This window comes from Eucyclogobius newberryi, unplaced genomic scaffold (assembly GCF_026437365.1).
Source record: "Eucyclogobius newberryi isolate DKJ021-1_F unplaced genomic scaffold, fEucNew1.0.hap1 SCAF_18, whole genome shotgun sequence".
Taxonomy (NCBI): Eukaryota; Metazoa; Chordata; class Actinopteri; order Gobiiformes; family Gobiidae; genus Eucyclogobius; species Eucyclogobius newberryi.
Genome location: NW_027315812.1, coordinates 32,628,149 through 32,639,167, shown reverse-complemented (window position 1 = coordinate 32,639,167; position 11,019 = coordinate 32,628,149). Strand labels below are relative to the sequence as shown.

The following is an 11,019-nucleotide window of genomic DNA, read 5'->3' as shown; positions in this document are numbered from 1 at the left end:
AGACACACATGACACGACACACACATGACACGACACACACATGACACGACACACACATGACACGACACACACATATGACACGACACACACATGACACGACACACACATGACACACACATGACACGACACATGACTCGACACACATGACACCACAAACAAATGACACACATGACACACTCACGACACATACATGACACGACACACAAATGACACACACGCGACACACACAACACACACATGAAACACACGTGACATGACACGACACATACATGACACACACATACATGACACGACACACACATGACAGGACACATACATGACACACACATGACACGACACACATGACAGGACACATACATGACACACACATGACACGACACACACACACACGACACGCACATGACACGCACATGACATGACACACACATGACACACACATGACTCGCACACACATGACACAACACACATGACACGACACACATGACACAACACACACATGACACGACACACACATGACACAACACACACATGACACGCACACACACATGACACACACATGACACACACACGACACGCACATGACATGACACACACGACACGCACTCGCACACAAATGACACGACACACACGTGACACATACATGACACGACACACACATGACACGAAACACACACATGACACACACATATGACACGACACACACATATGACACGACACACACATGACACGGCACACACATGACACGACACACACACACCACACACACCACACATACATGACACAACACACACATGAAACACACATGACATGACACACACATGCCACGACACACACATGATACGACACACACATGACACATACATGACACAACACATACATAACACACATGACACGACACACACATGACACACACATGACACAACACACACCTGACACATACATGACACACACATGACACATACACGACACACATGACACGACACACACATGACAGGACACATACATGACACACACACATGACACACACATGATACGCACATGACATGACACGACACACACATGACACGCACTCGCACACTCATGACATGACACGACACACACATGACACGACACACACATGACACGAAACACACACATGACACGACACACTCATGACATGACACGACACACACATGACACGACACACACATGACACGAAACACACACATGACACGAAACACACACATGACACGAAACACACACATGACACCACAAACAAATGACACACAAATGACACACACATGACACGACACACACATGACACTTACATGACACGACACACACATGACACGAAACACACACATGACACATACATGACATGACACACACATGACACGGCACACACATGACACGACACATACATGACACAACACGCACATGAAACACACATGACATGACACACACATGCCACGACACACACATGACACACACATGCCACGACTCACACGTGACACGACACACACATGACGACACATGACACGACACACACATGACACGACACACACATGACACATACATGACACGACACACACATGACACACACACATGACATGACACACCCATGACACGACACACACATGACACGCACTCGCACACACATGACACGACATACTCATGACACGCACACTCATGACACGACACACACATGACACGACACACACATGACACGCACACACACATGACACACACATGACACGACACACACATGACACGCACTCGCACACTCATGACACGACATACTCATGACACGCACTCGCACACTCATGACACGACACACACATGACACGACACACACATGACACGGCACACACACATGACACACACATGACACGACACACACATGACACGCACTCGCACACTCATGACACGACACACTCATGACACGACACACACTCGCTCACACACAAACATGACACACACACATGACACGCACACACACACATGACACGACACACACATGACACGCACACACACATGACACACACATGACACGACACACACATGACACGCACTCGCACACTCATGACACGACATACTCATGACACGCACTCGCACACTCATGACACGACACACACATGACACGACACACACATGACACGGCACACACACATGACACACACATGACACGACACACACATGACACGCACTCGCACACTCATGACACGACACACTCATGACACGACACACACTCGCTCACACACAAACATGACACACACACATGACACGCACACACACACATGACACGCACACACACACATGACACGCACACACACACACGACACGCACACACACACACATGACACGCACACATGACACACACACACACACATGACACGCACTCGCACATGTGACACGCACTCGCACCCACTTGCATACACATTCATGACACACACACGACACGCACACATACATGACACATACTCGCACACACGACACACACGCACGCACACATGACTCGCACACACATGCACATGACACACACTCGCACACATGACACGCAATCGCACACACACATATGTCACGCACTTGCACACACATGCACACACACACGACACGCACATATGACACGCACTCACACACACAAGCATGACACGCACTCACACACACAAGCATGACACGCACTCGTACTCACACATGACACGCAATCGCACACACACACATATGACACGCACTTGCACACACATGCACACACGACACGCACACACACGCACGTATGACACGCACTCACACACACATGCACGTATGACACGCACTCACACACACATGCACACACAAGCATGACATGCACTCGCACACACACACATGTGCACACGCATGACACACACATGCGCACGCACACGCATGACACACATTCACACACACATGACACGCACACGACACGCACACACACACGACTCGCACACAACTGACACACGCACATGACACGCACACAAGACATACACACGCACGACTCGCACACACACGCACACATGACACGCACCCGCACACACATGCACCCACACGCATGGCACACACACACATGACACACACTCGCACACACATGCACCCACACGCATGGCACACACACACATGACACACACTCGCACACACATGCACCCACACGCATGGCACACACACACATGACACACACACACATATGACACGCACACACATGACATGCCCTCGCACAGCCATGACACACACACTAGTTTAGGTTGTGGTAAAAGTCTTATTAACCTTAGTCTAGTGTGTAGTGTGCCGTGTGTGTAGTGTGCCGTGTGTGTAGTGTGCCGTGTGTGTAGTGTGTAGTGTGTATAGTGTGTAGTGTGTATAGTGTGTAGTGTGCCGTGTGTGTAGTGTGTATATAGTGTGTGTAGTGTATAGTGTGTAGTGCAGGTTGAGTGCTAAAAACTCTTCTGTTCTTTTTCCAGATCCAAATGGAGAAAAACAACAGAAAACTGCGGAGTGAAGACATAAACCCGTGTCTCGTGGTCAGTGCACGCTGCATCACTGCTTCACTCTGGAGCGCCACAGCCCCACTGGGCCAGACAAGTCTAGTATCGCCAAGCCCCCAGCAGCCAAGATGGCCGCCCATTCAAGTCAATGAGAGCTGCTCAGTAGCGCATGTCGCCAGTTAGCCTTTAGCCTTTAGCCTTTAGCCTTTAGCTCTTTGGACACTGCAGGCCAGAAGTGACGTAGGTCTGTGTCCGGTTAGCGTACCATGTGATCGTACTGACCAATCAGAGAGAGTTACTAGAGCAGCGCACAGTGTGAGATAAAGCCAAATATTAAACAACTGGTTTTAAGAAAACTGAAGGATTTTGAACCGGAAAAATTAAATCTATTTATTGTCATGACTCAATAGTTTAGAGTTATTATTCAGTGTTTTGTGGTTTATCGCAAATAAAATATAAAACCATAAAAAATGTCTAGTTAATAAACTTTTTCACTGTCAATGGAAATAATTCTGGTCCTTATTAAAGTACATGGAATGTTTGATCTAACACTGATTTCTTAAATTACAGATTTTTAATCATATCATTCTACAACATGTCAAATGTATTCAGATGACATGTTTATCTACAAAACATGCTAAAGTCATGATTAAGTCTGTATTTAGGTTTCTTGTCTGTGTAATACAGAAAACACTGATGGACACGAAACGTAACATCGATTAGTTTATACCTGGCAAAACATTCCATTTCCATTGCATTTATTATGTGATTTAGTTTTTCAGGTATGACAATTTCAAGACATCGCTTCTGAGCAGTAGATCCGCGGCCCTCAGGGGCCCTCAGGGGCCCTCAGATCCGTGGTGGTCATTAGTTTGATGATTTGTTCAGTTATTAAACTCATAGATCATAGTTTTACTCCTGTAGCTTATTCGAGGCATTTGAGCTCATCCACGGCATCTCAGCCCGTTCACTTCACCTACTCGCGCTCTGATTGGTCTAGACGGTCACGAGCTGGGCTAGAGCGGCGCGCTAGAGCGTAGCCGAAGCTAACAGCTTAGAATGCGTTTTTAACCTGTTACCATCCACCTATTTTCGCCCTGTGCACAATGGTTGGACCCAAATGGCATTGCTTATTAAAAGAGGATCTTATGTTCCACATGTGAGTGTGATGCATCATTAGAAAGTTTAGGCCTTCTAGTTTCTGCAGATGTGCAGATGTCACACTGTCAGGGCTTCAGAACTTACACTACAGAGGCCCAAACATAAACAAAACATCCTTTTTTAGTCTCGCCTGAATATTGTCAATTTGTAATGGTCCTGAGCATGACATACTTCATTGTGTGTTTATGCTGTTCACTGTACATGATGTTTATCTTGTTGACAACAACTGTGTAAAGTTTCAGATCTCTAGGAACAGGCATTTTGGTGCTGTTGACCTTTTTGTATCAAAAAGTATATTCGGAACAAGTGATCCAAATATGTGCCAACTGTGCCAAACTGTTTTATTACAATTTTAGCTCCTCTATGATCATAAAACATACATTTTGATGTTTTGTAGGCCACTATTACCAATTACTATAACTGCTAAAAATAATGTATGTGAAAATGTGTAAATATGAGTTTACCCATGAATTTCCCATATAGAGGTGAAAAAAAACAAAACAAATTATAATATTTTTATTTTATTTTTGTATTGGTATAATAATACATATATCTAACAAAATGCACGTCCAAAAGGCTAATAAAATCAGAAAACGTTATCCGCAAAATCCTGCCGAGAAATCTGTCTCTTTACAGCCTTCACGGAGCCTTACGCATGAGAATACAGAAGATTCTGTGTCAATAAGGCCTTTGTCCCGCCCCTCTTTCTAAAGCTATTCTTATTGGCTAGAATAATATGTCAATCAAAGTCTGCTACGTCACTAGCATGCCGCGCTATTTAGATGTAAACAGACTAATCCATGTGCGTCGCAAGCGGCGCATTTTTTTTTCCGGAGGCTGTAGCAAACAAACCCGTGGACAGAAAACATCGTGGATGGTCTCATTCTGTAGGAAACAGTCTGAAGAAAAGAAGGATATCCAACATTATCTTATAGGTCAAGCAGGTCATTTGTTATGGACGGAGAAATGCGCTGGACAAGCGCATTCTCGTCCGGCGAGAAACAAAGAAAAGTTTGTTTACTTGACAATATCTCGAAATGGGAAAACTTCAGGAAAAATACAAGTGGATATTGTTTTTCAATGATTCCTTACGGACAGAGCAAACAGCAAACAGGACATGCGTTTGTAAAAGTTGAGACTTTCTCACAAACTATTGGTAATTGCTTCTTGGGGCATATAATTCAATGTAAATCAATGACATATTCGTTTTGTTGAGAAAATAAGCTTTAAAATGATGTATGGCTTGCTGGTATTGACCACGGAAATAAAAGTGATGATGTAAGAGAATATTTGAGATATAGAAAATGCTCGCCGGCCTCAGGAGGATGGGAACAGGTTAAAGACAACTGAAGAATCTTAAAATTAGAAAAAGTTAATGACCCATAAATAGGGAAGAATTGTCGCTATATCCGACATTTTTGAAAGCTCTACGTGCTCTAGGTGCTGTAGGTGTTTTTTCAGCCGAACACGAGCAGTTTTTCCTTACATTGCGCTTTAGGGAAAAAAAGCTTTCTGGGCCACACGATTTCTTTGGCTGCAGTACCAATGGAGGCCACTGGGGGAGTCTGCGACATGCTGCGGCTAGCCATACCCTATCCAGATATTATAATAAATCCATAAGTACAATAGAGCTAGCAAAGCACGCCAGCATAGCGCGTTAGCATCAGCTGTTTCCTGTTTATGGCAGCACGGCACTCGCTTTGTCAAGAGCCACAATCTGATATTTCCAGGTCATAAAACGTCTGACATTAGCATTAGCGTGACATAAAGAGAGGTTCAAATGCCACGCCCCTCACACACATTAGCTTTAGCCACGCCCCTCACACGCACTAGCTTTAGCCACGCCCCTCACACACACTAGCTTTAGCTACGCCCCTCACACACACTAGCTTTAGCCACGCCCCTCACACACACTAGCGTTAGCCACGCCCCTCACACACACTTGCTTTAGCCACGCCCCTCACACACACTAGCTTTAGCCACGCCCCTCACACACACTAGCTTTAGCTACGCCCCTCACACACACTAGCTTTAGCCACGCCCCACACACACACTAGCTTTAGCCACTCCCCTCACACACGCTAGCTTTAGCCACGCCCCTCACACACACTAGCTTTAGCCACGCCCCACACCCACACTAGCTTTAGCCACGCCCCTCACACACACTAGCTTTAGCCACGCCCCTCGCACACACTAGCTTTAGCCACGCCCCACACCCACACTAGCTTTAGCCACGCCCCTCACACACACTAGCTTTAGCCACGCCCCTCGCACACACTAGCTTTAGCCACGCCCCTCACACACACTAGCTTTAGCCACGCCCCTCACACACACTAGCTTTAGCCACGGCCCTCACACACACTAGCTTTAGCCACGGCCCTCACACACACTAGCTTTAGCCACGGCCCTCACACACACTAGCTTTAGCCACGCCCCTCACACACTCTAGCTTTAGCCACGCCCCTCACACACTCTAGCTTTAGCCACGGCCCTCACACACACTAGCTTTAGCCACGGCCCTCACACACACTAGCTTTAGCCACGCCCCTCACACACACTAGCTTTAGCCACGGCCCTCACACACACTAGCTTTAGCCACGCCCCTCACACACACACTAACTTTAGCCACGCCCCTCACACACACTAGCTTTAGCCACGGCCCTCACACACACTAGCTTTAGCCACGCCCCTCACACACACACTAACTTTAGCCACGCCCCTCACACACACTAGCTTTAGCCACGCCGCTCACACACTCTAGCTTTAGCCACGCCCCTCACACACACTAGCTTTAGCCACGCCCCTCACACACACTAGCTTTAGCCACGCCCCTCACACACACTAGCTTTAGCCACGCCGCTCACACACTCTAGCTTTAGCCACGCCCCTCACACACACTAGCTTTAGCCACGCCCCTCACACACACTAGCTTTAGCCACGCCCCTCACACACACTAGCTTTAGCCACGCCCCTCACACACACTAGCTTTAGCCACGGCCCTCACACACACTAGCTTTAGCCACGCCCCTCACACACACACTAACTTTAGCCACGGCCCTCACACACACTAGCTTTAGCCACGCCGCTCACACACTCTAGCTTTAGCCACGCCCCTCACACACACTAGCTTTAGCCACGCCGCTCACACACTCTAGCTTTAGCCACGCCCCTCACACACACTAGCTTTAGCCACGCCCCTCACACACACTAGCTTTAGCCACGCCGCTCACACACTCTAGCTTTAGCCACGCCCCTCACACACACTAGCTTTAGCCACGGCCCTCACACACACTAGCTTTAGCCACGGCCCTCACACACACTAGCTTTAGCCACGCCCCTCACACACACTAGCTTTAGCCACGCCCCTCACACACACTAGCTTTAGCCACGCCCCTCACACACACTAGCTTTAGCCACGCCCCTCACACACAGGTCTTTCTGTGACTGGCTCAGATCGACCTCAGGATTAGAAAGTCTCATTCAGGAATGATTTAGATTGTGTTTGTGAATAAAACATGAGTTCTGTTTGGGTCCGGTTCATGTAGCGGACCAGGACCTGAACATGGACTCTGACATGAACCGGCCCAAAGCGCTCTAAAGTGAACCGTCTGAGGATCTGGGCCAGTGGAAACATGGCTCTAATGTGTTTGTGTCCAGGAAACTGACGCCTCTCGGATGTGTATGGAGCACCACGGCTACGAGCGGGACAGGTGCGGCATGTACTTTCAGAACTACAAGAACTGCAGGAAGTACTGGGTAAGAGGGGAACACTGGCAACTACACGGCAGAAAGAAGCCACTATTCAACCGTTTAATAAGCCACTATTAAACAGTTTAATTTGTTCTTAAAACAAATAGAAATGGATTTCAGTTTGAATTTGAGGAGGGGTCAGCTGCACAGAGGAGGGGTCAGCTGCACAGAGGAGGGGTCAGCAGCACAGAGGAGGGGTCAGCAGCACAGAGGAGGGGTCAGCTGCACAGAGGAGGGGTCAGCAGCACAGAGGAGGGGTCAGCAGCACAGAGGAGGGGTCAGCTGCACAGAGGAGGGGTCAGCAGCACAGAGGAGGGGTCAGCAGCACAGAGGAGGGGTCAGCTGCACAGAGGAGGGGTCAGCAGCACAGAGGAGGGGTCAGCTGCACAGAGGAGGGGTCAGCAGCACAGAGGAGGGGTCAGACAGAGCAGACGGAGGGGTCAGCTGCACAGAGGAGGGGTCAGCTGCACAGAGGAGGGGTCAGCTGCACAGAGGAGGGGTCAGCAGCACAGAGGAGGGGTCAGCAGCACAGAGGAGGGGTCAGCAGCACAGAGGAGGGGTCAGCTGCACAGAGGAGGGGTCAGCAGCACAGAGGAGGGGTCAGCAGCACAGAGGAGGGGTCAGCAGCACAGAGGAGGGGTCAGCTGCACAGAGGAGGGGTCAGCAGCACAGAGGAGGGGTCAGCTGCACAGAGGAGGGGTCAGCAGCACAGAGGAGGGGTCAGCAGCACAGAGGAGGGGTCAGCTGCACAGAGGAGGGGTCAGCAGCACAGAGGAGGGGTCAGCAGCACAGAGGAGGGGTCAGCAGCACAGAGGAGGGGTCAGCAGCACAGAGGAGGGGTCAGCTGCACAGAGGAGGGGTCAGCAGCACAGAGGAGGGGTCAGACAGAGCAGACGGAGGGGTCAGCTGCACAGAGGAGGGGTCAGCAGCACAGAGGAGGGGTCAGCTGCACAGAGGAGGGGTCAGCTGCACAGAGGAGGGGTCAGCAGCACAGAGGAGGGGTCAGCTGCACAGAGGAGGGGTCAGCAGCACAGAGGAGGGGTCAGCTGCACAGAGGAGGGGTCAGCAGCACAGAGGAGGGGTCAGCAGCACAGAGGAGGGGTCAGCTGCACAGAGGAGGGGTCAGCTGCACAGAGGAGGGGTCAGCAGCACAGAGGAGGGGTCAGACAGAGCAGACGGAGGGGTCAGCTGCACAGAGGAGGGGTCAGCTGCACAGAGGAGGGGTCAGCTGCACAGAGGAGGGGTCAGCAGCACAGAGGAGGGGTCAGACAGAGCAGACGGAGGGGTCAGCTGCACAGAGGAGGGGTCAGCTGCACAGAGGAGGGGTCAGCTGCACAGAGGAGGGGTCAGCTGCACAGAGGAGGGGTCAGCTGCACAGAGGAGGGGTCAGCTGCACAGAGGAGGGGTCAGACAGAGCAGACGGAGCGCTCTGAGGTTTGTGTAGGTGTCGCTGTAGATTAGGATCATAAGTTCAGATCTTCTGTGTCCCCTTCATTTTGAGTCAGGTGTGATATCTATTTCCTCTCATGTTTTCACAGTATTAATCAAAGTATTTGTCCTCAGCACAACATCATGATTCAGAGGCGGAGAGACGGCGTCAAACCTGAGATGCCCACAGCGGCCGAGCGGCAGGAGATGCTGGCTGCTCTGGGGAGGAAGCCCTACTGAACACACAGCACTGCGTACTGCGTACTGCGTACTGCGTACTGCGTACTGCGTACTGTGTACTGCATATCCCGTACTGTATCTGGGAACTTTTTTGGTATAAACTTGAAAGACTATTAGTGTTTCTTTGTTCTGAATAAAGCTGCAAGCCACAAGCATTAATTTTGTATCATTATTATTTTATTAAAGGGACAAGAAAATGATAGATGTAAATATTGCTCTTTTCTGTTGGAACTAGAAAACTCATGGACACAACTGTACAACAGACATATGTACTGTATACTCCAATACTCACACACACATACACACACACACACACACACACACACACAGGCACAACAGTCTTGCAGAAAACTCTTGATACATTGAGACTTTTTAAACAAATAAAGGTGTAAATATGTGAAAGAAGCTTCTAGAGAGAGAATATTTATGAATATTATTATGATTGTAAGTGTAGGAGTCACACAGTCGTGATCACCATTAGCACGTGGTTATTTTATTACAGTGAACTTCATCATCTAATCGTACCTCCATCACACACTCTTAGCTAAAGTCAAATTGTGTGAATCATCTACAGTACAAGTATGTTTTTAATACCGAATTGGGCAATATTTCTGTGATAAATCATGTTAAGGTTTGTGTTGCTCTGTCACGTTTGTAACATTAAAGCTTTGCGTGCGCCAGCACTGCTCCCTCTCACCACCAGGCGTCGCTGTCTCACTGGTTGCAGCACTTTAGAAAACTCCCGCAGCTCCGTGTCCCTCAGGTCCGTGTCCTGCGTGTCCCGCAGCTCCGTGTCCCGCAGCTCCGTGTCCCGCAGCTCCGTGTCCCTCAGGTCCGTGTCCTGCGTGTCCCGCAGCTCCGTGTCCCGCAGCTCCGTGTCCCGCAGCTCCGTGTCCCTCAGGTCCGTGTCCTGCGTGTCCCGCAGCTCCGTGTCCCGCAGCTCCGTGTCCCGCAGCTCCGTGTCCCG

At 49.3% G+C, this 11,019-nt stretch overlaps 1 protein-coding gene across 1 annotated transcript in view; it reads left to right on the top strand.

The window, feature by feature from the left end:
* Window positions 1-10,201, top strand: part of chchd7 (coiled-coil-helix-coiled-coil-helix domain containing 7) — an 11,850-nt gene extending 1,649 nt beyond the window's left edge. The window contains exons 2-4 of the mRNA XM_072450358.1: window positions 3,450-3,509; window positions 8,292-8,390; window positions 9,948-10,201. Coding sequence (XP_072306459.1) covers window positions 3,456-3,509; window positions 8,292-8,390; window positions 9,948-10,052 — 258 coding nt within the window. The 5' untranslated portion in view covers window positions 3,450-3,455 and the 3' untranslated portion in view covers window positions 10,053-10,201. The remainder of the gene's footprint in view (window positions 1-3,449; window positions 3,510-8,291; window positions 8,391-9,947) is intronic.
* Window positions 10,202-11,019: the final 818 nt, after the last annotated feature.